At 36.2% G+C, this 19369-nt stretch overlaps 1 protein-coding gene across 1 annotated transcript; it reads left to right on the top strand.

The window, feature by feature from the left end:
• The first annotated feature begins 809 nt into the window (after positions 1-809).
• Positions 810-18101, top strand: LOC131851444 (protein fem-1 homolog B). Its single transcript, XM_059201943.1, has 14 exons — positions 810-1066; positions 4870-5023; positions 7466-7710; positions 8347-8494; positions 9326-9480; positions 10072-10197; positions 11016-11213; positions 12536-12619; positions 13386-13481; positions 14712-14792; positions 15427-15563; positions 16234-16352; positions 16670-16789; positions 17545-18101. The coding sequence occupies exons 1-14, from the start codon at positions 920-922 to the stop codon at positions 17703-17705; spliced, it is 1971 nt and encodes a 656-aa protein (XP_059057926.1). The 5' UTR covers positions 810-919; the 3' UTR covers positions 17706-18101.
• The last annotated feature ends 1268 nt before the right edge of the window (positions 18102-19369 follow it).

The raw sequence follows: 19369 nt of genomic DNA on the forward strand, positions 1-19369 counted from the left end.
TTGTGGAATGGTATTGGTTTCGGGACTTTTTACCACAAATCGGCTTTTGTGAGCATTACTTAGTTGTATCATGTATTACGTGTCGTAATGGTATTATGTTTAAGTCCTAAGGGAAATAACTGTTATGTACAAATAATGGTTTATTACTGATTCTATATTTGTTACAGAATCTAATCAAATCTTATAAAAAGTTTGACATGAGAATTGTCGTAGGAGGAGCTACCCACGAAATTAGTTTTGTGTAACGGTTTGATGTCTCTGTATATCGCTATTTTAATAAATAAAAAGTGTTGTGCAGTATCATTAACAATAACAGTACTTATAAAATTTTCACTCCATAAGGCAACTGTTGGTGACACTGGTACATCACTACTCACTCGATCGCCGCTTTTATATGAAAAATAATATTATAAAAAAACTATATTGTATGTTCATAATATTATATTAACAAAATAAACTATTTACACAAAACAAGTCGTTTTTCCATCGATCAAGCACATCAGCAACAAATGTATCCAATATATTAAAAATGTTTCAATATATTAAACATGATTAGTAAGCACATGAATCATGCGTGCATTTACGATTTTAAAATGATATTAGGCAACTCATTTTCCATAATGATCAGTACCAATACCAGTACCGTCGATTTATTGTCTATCTGTATCATTGCATCGATCCAAATCTTTTAATTCAGTTTAGCTCGAAAACCTGACATTAAATTGGCAACACTGATTATTTAGTCGAGTCAAGATTTGGTACAAAAATTTCATATATATTTAGTTTATGACTATTATGCTCTTAAATTATATTATTATTTGATGTCATTCTAAATGTGATTACAAATTGGACGAATTGAGAAAGTGTGTTATTTTACGAATAATATAAATTGTGAATAATCAGTTGAAACTGTTAGATAATGGAGAAAAAGAAAATGATGTTGTATGATTTGTTGAGTACCTTGAGAGAAAGGGTGTTTTTCGCAGCGAGGGATGGAATGTCTTTGACCCTATACGCATTATTATTTGAAAAAAAATATGACGAAATTGATGAACTAGTCAATAATGTGAGTAAGAATGCTACTTTCTTTCATTACAAAGATCACAAGTGTTTTTATAATGTCATCATTATAACCAAATGATAATAATCTATTTTTAACAGACCATGTTGCCTTTTGCTCTCTTTAACGCGTAGATATGTTAGGAATTATTTTTCATGCGTCGTCAAATGTAGATTTGCGTCGTATCGTCGTTGTTTTTACTGCTGTATTAACCTTGGTATCAGTCAGGGCCAATTCCAAATTTACTATATCTTACACACCTCTATCAATCTAACCTATTTATTCTTTTACTTCTTATAAAACTAATTCAACTTTTCACTATTTCTAACGAATTTATATGAAGACCGATATCTTATTTTGATACTGACTAAATTAATCAAATATTGCTGTTGACTATTACATTACATTGTTACATTTTATTAAAAAAATAAAAAACAGCTGTTTTCTGTTACTAATATGTTATTTTGAAATTCAGTATAGATGTTTGTATGATATACACATAAACAATAGACATAGAGTACTTTTGTCTTAATTGGATTACTAGAGGAAAACATGTTATATCTGCTGTGATATGAGTCTTTCAATTTTTTGGCATATGGTGCAATAACCAGTCTTATGACAAATAGAAAATATAGTTTTTTAGTTGTTATTATTTTGCTATGTGTGTGAATATTGATTATAGGTAAATTGATTAAAATTTTTTTTTAATGACTTATTAAGTTTGATTCTATCCTAAAAAAATAAATTCACTCAAGTGGTGTATTTTTGTTGTATATTAAAATGTTTTCTCTCAGATTGTATCACAGTTCCTTTTTATCCATACCATCTTTTAGGAGGTACTATGAAACTATGATACTATGAAACCCTTAGATGCATTACTGTTAGAGAAGGAAAATTCAAAATAACACCCTATATGAAGTTTCATGGCTAGCATCTTGATTAATTATTAATATTATAAATGTGAAAGTAGGGATGTTTGTTACACTTTCATGCAAACACCACATGAATCTATCATCATGAAATTTTGTACATATGTTCTTGGAGGTATTTCAATGTACATAGGATACTTATTATAAAATAAATATTTTTATAAAAAACAAAAAAGTAGTTTTGTTACTTCAGCGCCATCTAGCAGCCAGTAATGAAGTTATGCGAGTGAAGCAGTGGGTACAAGCTAGTGGTAATATAAGTCACTATACCCTACTTTAGTGAGGCAGAAAGAGAATAGTGAGACATTTATGAATTCTAATGATTATGACATATTTTAGAATACCATATAAATTTGCAATTAGGGACTGTAAAGGAAGGGGACGCCCTAAGAAAAGATGGATGGATTATGTGAAAGATGATATGAATAAAAGAACAGTATGTTTAGATATGACAACCGATAGAGAGCAATGGAAGAGAATGACATACTGCGCCAACCCCAAATAATGGGATAAAGGCAAGGCAATGATGAATTAGTACCACCCTTCCTTATCATTGGGATATTATCAACATATGAGATATTATTCATTGTGAGTTGATGTATTGACAAATATTGCAAACAATTATATTACTTTACAATGATATTTTAATACTGGAAACTATTGTAGCTTATTCCTGTTAAATTTGCTACAAGGTGCTAACTGACCTGACTTCAATCTCAACCTATCATTACCCACTAATGTCCAGTCAGCTAATAATTAGCACAATCGGGTAGCTCTATTTCATTATTATTAATAAAAGAACATACATCATGCCCATTTTCTATTTTTTATTTCTATTATGTGGAGACAAAACCCCGAAACCACTGAATTGTTTTTTTTAAGACTATGACTCCTTCAGAGCTTAAAGATTATTTCACTGTTAAAAAAAAACTGTCATAGGTTGTAGATTACATTATATATAAAACTCACAAAGTCATTACACCTGGATATAGTCTGTCCAGTAGTATGCAATAATATAAATACATATATACAATATCTAATAAGAATTTTTTAAAATTTCATCACACTTTTATTTATATGTCTCGGTCTCCATTCATTATGCAGGTAAATGACATGTCACTGAACTTGACATGTTATTTACGTTTTTGAAACAAATCTTCATAGTATAGTGAAGGTTGTAATAGAAATAAGATAATTTTATCTCAAGACTGATGTCTATTCTGATAATATTCCAATGTTTGTGTAACATGTTCACTTCTTTCAGTCTGCTGTTATGAATTACTTGTGTTTTTTATTATTGACATAAACAAGAATAAGGAAATGTAACTTGTACTAGTAACCCTGAAGTATTTCAATACCCACTCTTGACTTTTAACTTCAATGCACACAATACAATATATAGTCCAGTACATTTATTGGATTTAGCACCATGCAGCACTCTCTACCAGTCAACAATAGGTGGTGCAGTGAATAATTGTTGGCAGTGCAAATATAATAAATGACAACAAAATCTGACTTGTGGCTTGTTGGTACACATAAAAGCATAGTTGTTTCCTTCTATGGTTTTATTTGTATGTGTTATGTCCAGGTTCTGTGGGGATTTCTGTGATTAATATAGAATGTAACTGTAATATAGTTGTTTTCTTTAATTATTGCATAGAATCAAACTTGCGAAATAAAAAAAAGTAGCAATGATACTTCTTATTAATTATATTGTTTAAAGTAGTTAAAGATCTTTTTTCCTTCCCTTGTCACAATTTATTTATATCAGATGATATTTACAGAGAGGAAATAAGCAACATTTAGTATACTTTAATCCAACAAGACACAGTGTACAATCATCTCTAATATTAATTTTGGTTGTTATCAGTGTATCAATCACCAGAGAGTAATTCAGAAACATAAATTTAAACACATTTTTGGTATTTGCCAGATTTGAACTTGCTACCTTTTGGGCATAATTTAGGGTCATTAACTCTTTAATTTATGACATTCATAATGACATTATTCAATTATGATTTGTGTAATATATTCCTATTATATTCTGGATATATTTTTAAGATTTTTATATAAAATTTGAGTCATTTACCATATTTAGAGTCTAATGGATTAGTGAATATTCTTTGTTTACATATTTTTATTACTTCCTTGAACGTGGAGGTGTTTTGGCAAATCATGCATATTTTGTTGTTTGGCAAAACGTATTTAGCATACTATATAAGCATACATTTCACTAAATTAAATCTCTATAGTAAATATTAAAAATAACCTATACTTCTTTTCTACTAGATGTGACAAAGAAGTCCAAAATTTCAGTGTTGCCATCAGATCAGGTCAGATTTTAATAGAAAATGGTTACAATCAATTATCTTTTAGAAATAAACTTACGCATTTTTGATCCTCATGTTCGAATTTTTCTCAATATGGGAAGAGTACCGTTTTTCCCTATTTGTGATGTATGGACGGATAAAATTGTACCGGGTATATATGAACAGTCAGATCCCAAATATTTTTATTTACTGTCAGGGTCCCTACTAAGACAAAACATTAGCTAATTCTTTTTAGATGGATACATTATATCAAATATCGTAATTATCCGTTTTCTGGTTTTCTTCAGCTAATCATATAGCAAATCAGGTACGGATCAAACCTCCATAGGGTCGTTAATTTCTAATGTATTCCCCACGATGGGCTAACTTTTCCCTTTTTTCTCTTCGTTTCTCCGGACCTTATCGTCCTATCATTCTCCACTGATGTGTCGCTAGCGTATACCATTGGCACAGGCGGGTGTATCACCCATTAAATAAAAATGTTTCGCCACTGAAATTAAACTCTGAAATTTACTATTTGATATTTAGCTTGATTATTCACAATTTACAGGACGTGTGCTGTGATGGGGTGAAATGTACGCCTCTTATCGCTGCAGCCCGACACGGCCGAGAAGGTTGTGTCAGGATACTCCTAGACAAATTCCGGCCACCGGTCAGAATAGAGACAGAAGGCACAGTTAAATTCGACGAGTATGTTATAGAAGGTGAGAAACAATGTTTAAACGTTCAACCCATTTTTTTAAATTATCGTGTGGCAATAAATGAAACATAATAGTAGAAGGATTTTGATGAATAGCTGGAAAAATGTTATGTAATGTATAGGTAGGTCATAAAATATTTTTGTTGAATATTTACTTTATCGAATTTTTATTGTTACTTTATTTATTCGACGGAATCCACGAACCAACTGTATATCAGCAGCCATAGTACAGTAGCATACCTAGCACGAGATTGTCCGGTATAATTGGTCCACTACATTTGTAAACATTAGAACCTGCAAACCTGGGACCACATAAATAATAAAAAATCAACTCGAACCTATATAAATTATTAAGTATGAAAAATAGGGACAAAATAATTAAATAATTAAGTTAAACGAGGTTTAACAGGCTTTGCGAAACTAATTAATTCTATTGATAATTAAATGGGCACAGTACTTCTATTATATGTCATATAGGTATACTATAGCCTCTATTTGTTATCTATCAAAGAATAATATTTATTTCTAGAGGTTCACGAGGTCATCAGGATGAACCAATTCAAAGATTCGGTGAACAAAGAATTTATACTATTTGGCAATTAAACTGAATCAGTATATGAGTAACAGGCGGTATTATTAAAAAAGTATATCTCTAGCTATAATAATAAATATCATATCTAGACTCTAGAAAATATACTACAATTATTAACGAAATTCTTTCTTTGCAGTAATCTACTCTAGTAGCTTTGATAACGTAATAATCAGTCCGGTAGTCACTTTATAAATATTAAAAATGTTTATTCATATCGTTAATAGTATTAGTTATGTGCTTATTAAACAAAGACGGCCACGGTTGTTTACGGTTTAGCACACCGCCTTACTTCCAATAGTCGCTGGTTTGATTCCCCGCACGATACAAACATTGGTATTCATGAGTATAATTGTTTGCATTGGTAGAGGGTTATGGGGTATGTGTGGGGCATGTGTGTTTACAAAAAAATGTTAACACAAGATCTGCTTTGTTTGAAACCAGATGATGGTGGATAGTGGAAGCGGAGGTTGGATATCTTACTAGTCTCATATATTTCTGTATATTAGATCCAAATTGTTACTCTGTTCTTACAATCTCGATACACGTGCTAGCATTATTTTCATTGTCAAGTCCAATGTTCTTACAGAATAATGGATTCGATGGATAAACCGTTTTATCCAAACAAACAAAGAGTTTAAAACGACTTTGTTCCACATTTTTCTCGTTAAGAGCGTTGACTTACATTTTTTTTATACCGTCGTGCGCGTGCGTCGTTATATTTAGCTACCGTTTACATACAAAGGAACCGAAGTTGCCGGTTGTACTTCGTTTGGCGTGTTGCCATACTCCTTTCTTTGTTCCGTACATTTTATGATTTATTGTAATTAATCCGAGCGGTTATAAATTCGCCTGGCAATGCATTCGGCGGCTAGATGCATCGCAGACGACTCTCTCACGGCATTATAAACATATTTACGGTACAACTATTATACGCAGCTGTGATTCACGTTTGCTGTACTAAGAATCACACGCGTCTTATTAATCACGTATAAATTTGTACGCTATTGAAAATCGACGGGCATGCGAATGAGTCGATGAACTTTTATAAATGGTTATTCATAGCCACAGAGGTAAGTTTGTATGTTTATATTCAAACATTGTCACAGTGCGAACTGTGTAACGTTTTGTCACATTGTCGTATATTTGACATTATTATTATTCTACGGAGAAACGATAGTGTTACTAGTTTAGAATAGTAAGTTAGAAATAGCAAGTACAGTTTGCCGCAGTATTTTAATGCCTAATTAATTCGTTTTAATACAATAGAGGTTTTGTGACAAAAGTTCAGTGAATTATGTCTTGTGGATTGTGAATTAATGTTGGATCCACGTCTCATATGTGTATACGATTATCTCATGCTGGAGAACCAGTCTGTCGTTCATTAAAATTATATTATACGCTAAAAAGGTATTTTTAATAGATGATAATAATAATAAACCCCTGGACAATTCACACAACGCCAACTAGTCCGAAGGTAAGCAGAGCTTGTGGTATGGGTACTAGACGAATGATATAAATGTTTAGATATCAGATTTTTCTAAATACCTACATAATGGAATCGTGCACTCGTCTGCGCTAATGGTTTACATTAGTGGAGCCCAGGTTATGATAAATTCTACGATGACAAATTCACTAGGAATTTATCATGATGGTTTTCAGGGAGGGATTGCATGGAGGCCCGCCTGCTATGGTACATTGCTAGCAATCTGGTACTAACAAGGTATTATTCAAGTCCTTGGTGTTATTTGCCAGAGTTGTGTTTACTAATCTGAGCCGTGATTCCGGCAATGGAGGCTTAAAGGTACCCTTTTTATTGGTTATAGTAAATATTAAGACTTATATTCTTAATTTCAGGTGCGACGGCACTATGGTGCGCAGCAGGAGCAGGTCACTTAAACATAGTGAAGCGGCTAGTCCGCGCAGGCGCAAACGTAAATCACGCAACGAAGACACTAAGTACGCCCCTCCGCGCCGCCTGCTTCGACGGCCGCCTCGATATTGTCCAGTACCTGGTTCGACATGGAGCCGATATACATAAGGCGAACAAATATAATAATACATGTTTAATGATAGCCGCATATAAAGGACATTTAGATGTGGTGAGTTGATTTTTTTTATGCGAAGATAGTAAATTGTAGCAGTAATACGTGTATATAAATCTATGTCTAAGACTTCCTATACGACTTTTGTGCAAAGTCGCTTGCATGGAAAAAAGTACGTATATAGTCAGACGAACGTCGAACTCGAATTCGCAGAAGCTATTAAAAAAAATGTTTAGTTAAATTAATAAACTTCAATTGAGGTAGACTGTAAAATGTCGCATGCGAAGTTACTCCAGAAAAAAGAGAATAATTAAGAAATGTTACCCCAGGTCCAGTTTCAACTAGACATAAAAAGATATGAATAAATAAATATTACCCCAGGTCCAGTTTGAACTAGACATAAAATGATATTAATAAACGAATATTACCCCAGGTCCAGTTTCAACTAGACATAAAAAGATATAAATAAATAAATATTACCCCAGGTCCAGTTTCAACTAGACATAAAAAGATATAAATAAATAAATATTACCCCAGGTCCAGTTTCAACTAGACATAAAAAGATATTAATAAATAAATATTACCCCAGGTCCAGTTTCAAGTAGACATAAAATAATATTAATAAACGAATATTACCCCAGGTCCAGTTTCAACTAGACATAAAAAGATATAAATAAATAAATATTACCCCAGGTCCAGTTTCTGCTAGACATGGGTGCGCGCGTAGACGAGCGTGCTCTATGCGGCGCCACTGCGCTGCACTTCGCAGCCGAGTGCGGTCACGCTGCAGTCGTCTGCGCACTCATAGACCACCACGCCAAGATGCTCACTAATGAAAACGGTATGTTTTCCTGTAGGTCCACTAGTTATTCTAATTTCAGTATCGGTTTCTATCTCATTCATTTTTCTACTGTTCTTGAAACATGAAACAAATTAAACTGATTAAGTCGATAACTAGTCTATGGTGCTGTTCAGGTATAAAGGCAACGGTTGGTATCGGGTGGGCCGTCAGCTTGTTTGCTATTCCAATCTTACTAATATTATAAATGCGAAAGTTTGTAAGTATGGATGGATCTTTGATACTCTTTCACACAAAAACTGCTGAACAGATTTTGATGAAACTTTACAGTAACATAGCTTAAATATCAGAATAACACATAGGGTATAATTTAAAAAGATATTATGTAAATTGTGTGATATATAATGATAATTGTGTTGCAGAGAAAGTTGCGAGGGTTAGCTAGTATATTTTAAAGCTTACAATCAGTCAGAAATGTAACTTGATGTACAAATTTTTTTGTATGGGCCAGATTCGAACTCCTTTTGATTTAAGTTGTTTATTGTATGCTCTTGGAGTAGAACTTAGTACTTTGCAATATATTTTTTGTAACAACTTTACATGACCTATGATCTTACTAAAACTATAGACGTGGAAGTTTGTGACTGTGGATGGTTGGATGGATGTTTTTTACTCTTTACTGCGAATTGTTACATAATATCGCTTTCTTTTAGGCGCTTAGGGTAGTGTTGCTGTAATAGTTGTTCAGCCAGAATATTTTGGTATTAAAGATATTTGGATTAGTAAATACATAGGTGGAGATAGTATATTACTAGATCGCGATGCTCCTACCACGAGATGATGAACAGTAACGATAAGTGTGGTGTTGCGAAGGTATGACGCCGCTGCAGTGCGCGGCGGAGCGCGCGCGCGCGTCGGTGGTGGAGGTGCTGGCGGCGCGGCCCGACGTGTCGCGCGCGCAGGCCATCGAGGCCTACGAGCTGCTCGGGGCCTCCTTCGCCAACGACAAGGAGTACTACTGTCTCAGGGTATGTTCTTATATTATCTTAATCTTAATCCTTATCTTAATAATACTATAAATGCGAAAGTAAGGTCGTATGTCACTCTTTCACTACAAACTACTGAACGGATTGTGATGAGAATTGACAGTAATATAGATTATACACCAGAATAACACATAGGCTATAATTTTAAAAGATATTATGCAAATTGACCGAAATATAGGTAATGATAAATATCATGAAAGTGTGAAGCAGACGAAATAGCGCGGGTCAGCTTTTTGTAAATTTTGTAATTTCGCCAACTGGTATTGAACGTAAGAAACAAATGTATTTGCTCCTCCTACGACTGCCCGTCCTATGGGCATCAGTGAGTACTGAGTATTAATTTTTCATGGTATTTTGTAATACATAAGTAAAATCAACCATCAGAAAATAAGCGAAGTTAGCACCTATGATCTTTACAATCGTTATTTAATCTCAGATATATTGCACGTATTCAATCTTCGAGAGTCTACTAGTGTTAACAAATTATAGATTATATTTTAATGTAAATAGTATAGTCTGGTATACAATAAAGAGTCTATGTGTAATAAAATATAGATTATATTTTTTATGCAGATGGCATATCAATACCTACACAGAGCGATGGCGATGCGGTACGACACCCGCTATGGACTGATGCTGAAGAAGCCGGCGGAGCCAATCCCTGCGTACGATAATTGGAGGGAAAGTACTACTTTAGAGGTGTGTATTTGTAGTTTTATATTGAAAGGCCTCGGGCTTTAGCGGTTTAGCACATAGTCTTATTTGTAGTGGTCGCGAGTTCGATTACTCGTACGATGCAAACATATGTATTCATGAGTATGATTGTGTGCTTTCCGAATAAGCGGTAGAGTAAAAAAAGAACTATTCAAATGTGCTTATGTTACCTTTATTAGAATAGAGATTGAAATAAACTTAATTTATTTAACTTTAGGTGTACCTAAGAGGTCAAGAGTCCTTTAAAAAACTTTATAAATACATTATGTTAAATAAATTAAGTTTATTTCAATCTCTATCCTAGTTAGTAAACCACTAGGCTGTGAAGTACGAGTGCAGTGTCCTCATTAGGCCCTGAGGCTATGATTGTGGTTAGGAGTGGGGTGTATGTGCAGGAGGTGGTTCAAGACTGTGAATGTGATTACGAGTGGAGTGTCCTCACTATGCCATGGGGATTTGAAGGCTCTACATGTACAAATGAGTATAAATGAGTAAACCTCTAGGGTAACAGAGCTGTGAATGTGGTTACGAGCGGAGTATCTTTACTAGGCCATAAGGCTTTCAATTTGAGTACAAGTGGAGTGTGGTCGTAGTGGGTGGCGCGAGACTGATTACGAGTGGAGTGTATTTGCAGGGGCGAGATTGTGAGTGAATGTGGTTACGAGCGCAGTGTGGTTGTAGGAGGTGAAGCGAGACTATGCATTACGTTGTCCTCACTAGGCCATGAGGTTTTGAAGTACAAGTGAGTAAGCCACTAGGGTAACAGGGCTGTGAATGTGGTTACGAGAGGGGTGTGTTTGCAGGAGGTGGAGCGTCTGCACGGGCAGGCGCACGCGCTGCACATGGAGGGGCTGGCGGTGCGCGAGCGCGTGCTGGGCCGCGGCAGCCCCGACCTGCCGCACCCGGTCGTGTTCCGCGGCGCCGTGTTCGCAGACGAGGCGCGCTTCGACCGCTGCCTCGCGCTCTGGCGGCACGCGCTGCATCTACGGCAACACAACCAGGTACGAACCCGCACTCCTCACCGGCGCCGTGTTCGCAGACGAGGCGCGCTTCGACCGCTGCCTCGCGCTCTGGCGGCACGCGCTGCATCTACGGCAACACAACCAGGTACGAACCCGCACTCCTCACCGGCGCCGTGTTCGCAGACGAGGCGCGCTTCGACCGCTGCCGCGCGCGCTCTGGCGGCACGCGCTGCATCTACGGCAACACAACCAGGTACGAACCCGCACTCCTCACCGGCGCCGTGTTCGCAGACGAGGCGCGCTTCGACCGCTGCCTCGCGCTCTGGCGGCACGCGCTGCATCTACGGCAACACAACCAGGTACGAACCCGCACTCCTCACCGGCGCCGTGTTCGCAGACGAGGCGCGCTTCGACCGCTGCCTCGCGCTCTGGCGGCACGCGCTGCATCTACGGCAACACAACCAGGTACGAACCCGCACTCCTCACCGGCGCCGTGTTCGCAGACGAGGCGCGCTTCGACCGCTGCCTCGCGCTCTGGCGGCACGCGCTGCATCTACGGCAACACAACCAGGTACGAACCCGCACTCCTCACCGGCGCCGTGTTCGCAGACGAGGCGCGCTTCGACCGCTGCCTCGCGCTCTGGCGGCACGCGCTGCATCTACGGCAACACAACCAGGTACGAACCCGCACTCCTCACCGGCGCCGTGTTCGCAGACGAGGCGCGCTTCGACCGCTGCCTCGCGCTCTGGCGGCACGCGCTGCATCTACGGCAACACAACCAGGTACGAACCCGCACTCCTCACCGGCGCCGTGTTCGCAGACGAGGCGCGCTTCGACCGCTGCCTCGCGCTCTGGCGGCACGCGCTGCATCTACGGCAACACAACCAGGTACGAACCCGCACTCCTCACCGGCGCCGTGTTCGCAGACACGGCAGCGGCAGCACCACCAGGTATAGATTCGCACTCTCCACTGATGGTAAGGAATGTGACTGCACTAGAACTATGTAGAGTTACAAGTCCCGGCCGAGTTTCTAGTAGCGCTGACTGCTGCAGAGACAATCGACTCATACCGACACTGATTGCAACTGCGCTGGAACTAGATAGAGTTTCGAGTTTCTGGCGAAGCTGATTGCTGCTACGGCAGCGTAGTCGAGTACGTACAATCCTTAGTCCCGATAAATATATATCTCTCTGGAGACACGAAATTATTACTACGCCTGCACGACCTGGTGCGACACCTAACTGTCGACTACTAAATCCTGGCGACAGAGGGGAGGGGATTGTTAGTAATTAGAATGATACTATCGATAGATAGCCTTACTACTTTTGAAATTCACGAATAATATATTTATGTTCACAGGTATCAGTTGTGAAGGACCTACTCAGATTTGCTCAAGTATTCTCACAGATGATTCACATAGGAATAGAACTACCGTTACTACAGGTAAGTATAAAAATATTATTCTATCAAAAACTATATAACAATATGACGATATATAATATGAACATGATGCCTCTAGCATTACATTCGCTTTTTGTATTATAATCGGTGCCGTGGTTCTGTAATTTATTTACTTCGTTAAGTGGTAAATCCTTGCTCTTTATACTGAGTGGTCTGTTCCGATAACTATGACTGATTAATTGTTACTCAAGTAACTATTTATTTATGTCAAATTTGCTATTTGGCAGTTTGTATTCACATACAATCATAAAAATGTAATATTGAATAACGTTTACTTTAAAGAGCAACACGCAAGTTTCTTGCTTATTCTTATTGTGACGAGTTTATGTTCCGTATGAGTGATAGAATAAAAAAAAAACAGTATTAATTGTACTCACACAAAATCTTAAAAATGTAATGCTGATCAATATTTATTTAATATTAAGAGGAGCACGCAACTTACTTTATTATTCTTCTTGTGGTGAGTGCTATATGACTGGTATAATAAAATATGACTATTATAGAGTGCCTATATTCAGTTTATTGGAATGAAGATTTTTTGGAAATAAGAGAAATCAGATTAAATATTAAAATATATTAAAATGATAAAATTTACTTGTTGACATTAGAAAAATTCCTGAGATATTCAAAGTGATATATTCTATAAAAATATATAGATGGCCAGCATTATACTTCCAACAAGACTAACTCTTCTATAATTTTAGTATAGATAATCGTTGTATCCAAAGTTTTTTTTATTGTTGATCAGGTTGGTTACGTATTAGAAGCATGCGCAGAGGAATTAAGGAGGGGTCTAAAGAAGCTGGAAAAGCCGCAAATAAACCACGACCCGGACTCGTTAATAGTAAGTCCCATATACGCTATTTAATGTCATTTAGTCGCATTGTCATTCGCCTTTTCGCTATATTGTTTGACTAGCTTTAGCTCGCCGCTTTGCATGTATTTTTTCTTTAAGTTGTACCGGGTGCGTTTATTTACCCGGGATGTAACGTGTCAAAATTGACTTTTGACATGAATAAATCGAGTTTAATAGAATCGATATCGAAATATAATCGAATACATTGGATAGTATTTACTTATCTGTGGCATCTAAGGTTTATATGACCATATACTTTACGCCACTCAAGATAGTCTGGAAGAGATTGCTTGGCGATGAGACCGCCTTTTGTATCATGATGTTTTGTATGTTGATGTATATTTTATATTTTTAATAATTTTCTGTATTTGGTGCAATAAAAAGCATAAATAACTAATATTTGACTAGATAATTCCCATGACTTTGTCTGTTTTTGTTACATAAAAAATAGCCTTATGTATGTGATACAATTTCTCTCACGTCAAATTTCATTATAAACAATTCAGCCGTTTAGTAGTTTAAAGGCAACAAACCGACGAATACTTTTACGTTTATATTATTAGCAGTAGTTTAGTGTGTTTTATTCTATATAAGCACCTACCCGTGTAGTAATTAATATAGTATTTTTTCATTGCTTAACTGACCATTACTGTAGTCGAAATTTTATGTTTAAAGAATGGAACGATTTGTGACGAAGTAAGGGTGTTAAATTTTTAATATAAAAAAAAATTGTTCACATGAAACACAACTTTACAAACATAAATATTGTAGCCTAAACTAGAAATAATAAATAAGATAAAAATAACAAAATAAACTCATTAACAACTTTATAAGTTGATGAAATTCTTTCGTCGACTAGAAAATGTTGATACTCTTGAAACACCTGTACAGAACTTTACAAATAAGCTAAGCTATCTCAATCACGTCAGTTTATATCTATAAAGCCACAGACATACACATTTATTTTCTATATATGTTAGTCCTTAAGGTATATATGGGCCAATATTGTTATGTAACAATATTAATTTGCCTGAAATAAAAAAATAAAATTGACACGTTAGACTTACAACAACCCTAAAAAAATCGTTTCATAAATTCCATGTAAGAATTTGACTATAGTGCTGTTCGTACATAAATTACTAACACCGTCACTGTAACGCAGTACTGTTTGTCACGTGTATTGACGCGAAGAGTTTGGTGCGCCCTCTGGTGTTGCAGGAGGAGTACGAGAGTAACGTAAGAACTGCCCTGTATCTGGTCGCCGTCGCAGCCAGATTGCTGGACAATAAAAATAATGAGGTATGTATAGTTATTTTTTCTTTTTTTATGTAATTGGAAATACAAACTGGCAGTCCATCTGATGATGATCTTACTACATCTACAGACATGATATCGGTATCTAACGCCCATATCATTATACGTACATACGTACCATTCCCTAGGATTGACACATGTCAATCCTAGGGAGTGGTACGTATGTACTGTACCCAGCAAAGGTATTTTCGATACTATATTGAAACCTTCACGAAAATAGCTTATTCCTTTTTAAAATACGGGCAACGCAGTTTCCTTGGTGTTGCGGGTGCTCATGGGCGGCGGTAATCACTTACCAACAGTACAGCAAACTCTTTTGTTCTTTAAAAAATGTGATATCTTCGGACTATCTCCTAGAATATAGTATAAATGTTTATGTATGTCCATAATTTTTTTACCACCCACTGTCTACACTTTTTTAGGACTACATGGCGTTATACGACAATTTAAGGAGTTCTTTTCCATTTTTTGAGTTTCTTATACCATAACGTGTGGGTTCGGCGTATGTTTTGCGCTTCTATCGATCTCTTTTTCGGCCGACTGCCCTTATAACAGAATTGACAATCTCTTTAGTTAATACGTATTAGAATATTTATAATTTTATTTATTATTATTTTAGGATGAAACAGCAAGTTCGATCCGCCGAGCGATATTCGGTTTAAGGAATACCCGACTGCGCTCCGGACAGACGTTGTTGCATTTGGCGGCCGACAGGCGGACGCCCGTAGATGACTTCCACACCAGCGACGTCTGTCAGTACGTATATAATATATGTTAGAGAGACGAACTTCTTAGCATTCCATGGAATCACTGTAGGGTGCCGGGTCCATTTTGTGGCCGAGTGGGAAACTCCGAGCAGTATTGGTAAGCGTTTTATCAACTCATTTCCCTCAAGGCACTCGTATCCATTTGTCAATTATAACGTTCGTGCCGAACTATAGAGTTTGCCTTTATTAAAAAAAAAACACTAGTGCCTGTTTTACCTCCAACCCGCTCTCGAGCGTGAGGCACTATAGTTGCTATCGAGTTTTACAGAATACCAATGTACAATCTCACCGAGGATTTCGCTTTCGAATTCGTAAGTGATGTTTACAGTATAGCTCTACAGTTCAAATTACCCTTAAATGTACACCCGGGTTACAAGTCCCGGTGACTTGTGACCCGGGTGTACATTTAAGGGGCCTCTTTACCGACGTACGTCTACACTCACCTTCACCGCTCGAGTTTCTCTCCCTGCTTAGCCAAATCTGGAGCCTGCTAGTGCAGTTTTAGATACACGTTCTAGTATAGAACTTACTGCAGCTCTAGAGCTAACCCTGTCTAGACAGGCCAAAATCTTTTAGAAGATTATACACTTCAATCGTATATAAGATTACTACAGCCATATTTTGTTAATTAGTTAGTAATATTATGCCTCTTCCCACAGATTTCCCTGCACAAGGTCGCTAAGGCTACTGCTGGAGTGCGGTTTAGAAATAGATGCAGCAGACGACTTAAGAAGGACCGCACTTCACGTCGCACTTATATCGTATCAAATAACGCCAGGTTTGAATATTTGCAATTTGATTGCCATTGTTTATAATTCTTATACGTAAATACAAATTTCTTCTGTCATGACTTTTGATAAATATCTATTTAAAATTTTAAAGGAGCAACATGCAAGTTTCTTTCTTCTTGTGATGTGTCTGTATTCTGAATAAGTGGTGGAGCAAAAAAAAATAATAAAAAGTTCTATCACTCATTCGGAAAGTAGACTCAGCAGTTTGATAATATAAATTAGAGGTGACATATGTTGGGAAGCATATACCAGTAGTTTGACAATGTAAATTAGAGGTGACATGTGTATGTGTTTGTATGTGCAGACGAACGTGAGCAAGGCAGCGAAGCGGTATGCGGCGCGGTGTGCGAATTACTCGGACGCGGCGCGCACGTGGACGCAATGGATGCTGACGGCATCACTCCCCTCGTGGCTTCTATTGGAAGTAAGATCACGATATTGTTCTCAACAAATTCTTACACTACTTTTAAACCCCTAACTATAATATAACATAGCTATAGGAGAAGAGGATTATTAGTAATGTGGACTAATATAACCCTTGGAAACTATCGTGGTAAAGTGCCATTTGCCACGACGGGTTAACTAACCTGACTTCATGCTCATTTTATTATCCTCCACTATTGCCCCGCCAGCGTAAACCATTACAGAGACGGGTTTATCATTCATAAAAAAAATTATAACATAGCCAAGTTGATCTCCACACGGTTCCTTCTGGAAATCACCATGTTAAATTCCTCGTCAATTTGCCATAACTGACCAGACCTGATACTCATATTTTCACACTTTGAAAAATAAAATATATCCCTAAGACATGGCAACGGTTACTAGATTATGTAACATAGTCAAAAAGCCTTTGTCAGTATGGGATTTTATTTTGAAAATTACGTCCGCTGGTTTATTGTGCATTAATCTCCTAGTTGACCTTTAATCTCCTTGAGCTTGAAAAGGAATATTATTCTGTCATTTGCATATTTATAATAATTAATGTATTGCAATATAAATTGAATACAATTGAATTGGAAGAGCCTACCATCGTGTATATATCACTATGCTGTACCAATTACATAAATAGGAGGATCAGTTTGTAAATAAAAATTGATGGCATATTATTATTAATGCAAATGACTTTATACAGTTTTCCTTGTTTGTCTTCTTAACAAATAAATTAAAATTTACCAGGTCCAGCGGAAAACCTCGTCCGGTCAGCACTGAGTCCTCGACTGTCGTGTCTGGCAGCGACTACATTAGCCATGCACGGAGCTAAGTACAACCCCTCGCAAGTACCCCGGGATCTCCACGGCTTCCTCACCATGCACGGGGTCAAGGCAATGCAACATTAGGTTAGAACTATATTCAAGCACAATACGGATTTTATCAAAGCGCCTATGATTAGCAAAACAGCTATTTGAGTCGATTTTAGAACGTATTCGTTACAATTTTTACATAGATTAAATAATGTATTAATATTTTATATATTGCTCATAGGAAGTTGTTAGACATGATCGTTACCGATGATTAGCAATGTTATTAAAGTGTTTGTTTAGTTATTTCAACTTAAAATAAATACAATATATGTATTTATAGTACAACAAATATTAGTATTTAAACTATTTGGTAATAATGAAATTTTTGAAAATCTTAATCTGACTCTTAAAAAAACAATACTATTACTCTGTTTGGCTGAAATGTTCTGATTTTATTATATTATATATCTTATTTTATTATATGATATATTATTTGACAGATTAAAAGTAGTAGTGAGTAATATATACTAGACTTAGTAATTAATAGCCTTTTAATTGCTTACACTTATCAAATGGTTGTTTCTATTATAATAACTAAATAATATAATAGGACGCGGAGAATAGATAAAGTATATATATCTATTGTAATTGTTTACTAAATTCTGGTTAGGACTTAGTACAGTAGAATCGTGCCTTTCAAGCAATTGAAACCTATTGAATAACTAAATGTATTGTAGTATAAATTAAAACTCATATTTATATCAATATTAGAATGACTCCGATGGCTCTGGTGCTCTCGCGGTAATTGTCCAGGCTTATTTATTTTATTTATATCAATGCAAACAGTGCAGTAGGCAGCTAGTGTGACTTTAAATATATATATTGACGTCACTTTTTGGATGTGTTCTCTGAAAGTATTTGTATTTGAATTAATCAGTTCATTCATATGTCCTTTCTTTACTAGATCTACGATCACTTCTTTAACAAGGAAATTTGGTGTTCTTGTCATACGTTCGCTTGTTTCTATCGTATCCTTGTATATATCTTTAACTATCGAATTTAGCTTTCTTTCTTAGTCTTAATCTATATTTCTTAGAATAACACATCCTTTAAAAGAAAATAATATACACACCAAAGAGAATATAGTATAAAAAATATAGTTGATTGTGTATAAATGAAGTTGGTTTCAAACAATTTCATATTTTAGATTCATAGTCATTATTCAGCGCTTAAAATCCGTATTGTGCTTTTAAATGAGTACGTCTCGACTGATCGATTAATCTATTTCGTTAATCGAGCACGAAAATCGATTCATCGATTATCGATTTTAATATCGTGATACCCATGCCTATTGGCATTATGGATGTTAATCATCTCATCAAAATATGTGCTATATAATTTATAAAAATATGACTGAGAGAAGTTTTTAGATAATAGTGTTGTATACTAAAATCTTTTTAATTTCTATAGACTTATAATTTTGCTAATTATAGCTGAAATTGAATTATAAATAATGCTTATAAATAGACACTCCAAAGTAATGCAATGACTTATAAAAAATACTATTCCTGCTATATTATGTAAATTACTTATGCTATTCATCCTCTAGATTCGATGACACCATTTAAAAAAATTGTAGTTTATTATATGAGGACAATAGACACTTAGAATTTGAGTATAAAGGTTTGCACATATCTACACAAATGCTACGAGACTCGCAACTCGCAAGTAATCAAGGCGAACAAGCGAGGTGTGTACTG

The sequence above is a fragment of the Achroia grisella genome, unplaced genomic scaffold (genome assembly GCF_030625045.1).
Source record: "Achroia grisella isolate CSIRO2021 unplaced genomic scaffold, CSIRO_AGI_Agris_v1 utg783, whole genome shotgun sequence".
Lineage (NCBI taxonomy): Eukaryota > Metazoa > Arthropoda > Insecta > Lepidoptera > Pyralidae > Achroia > Achroia grisella.

Excerpts from the sequence above, each read along its gene's own strand:
- LOC131851444 (XM_059201943.1), top strand. The coding sequence starts at position 920 with ATGGAGAAAAAGAAAATGATGTTGTATGATTTGTTGAGTACCTTGAGA. Across the intron at positions 11,214-12,535 it reads ATCTACGGCAACACAACCAG|GTATCAGTTGTGAAGGACCT; the intron begins GTACGAACCCGC and ends TTATGTTCACAG. Across the intron at positions 12,620-13,385 it reads TAGAACTACCGTTACTACAG|GTTGGTTACGTATTAGAAGC; the intron begins GTAAGTATAAAA and ends ATTGTTGATCAG.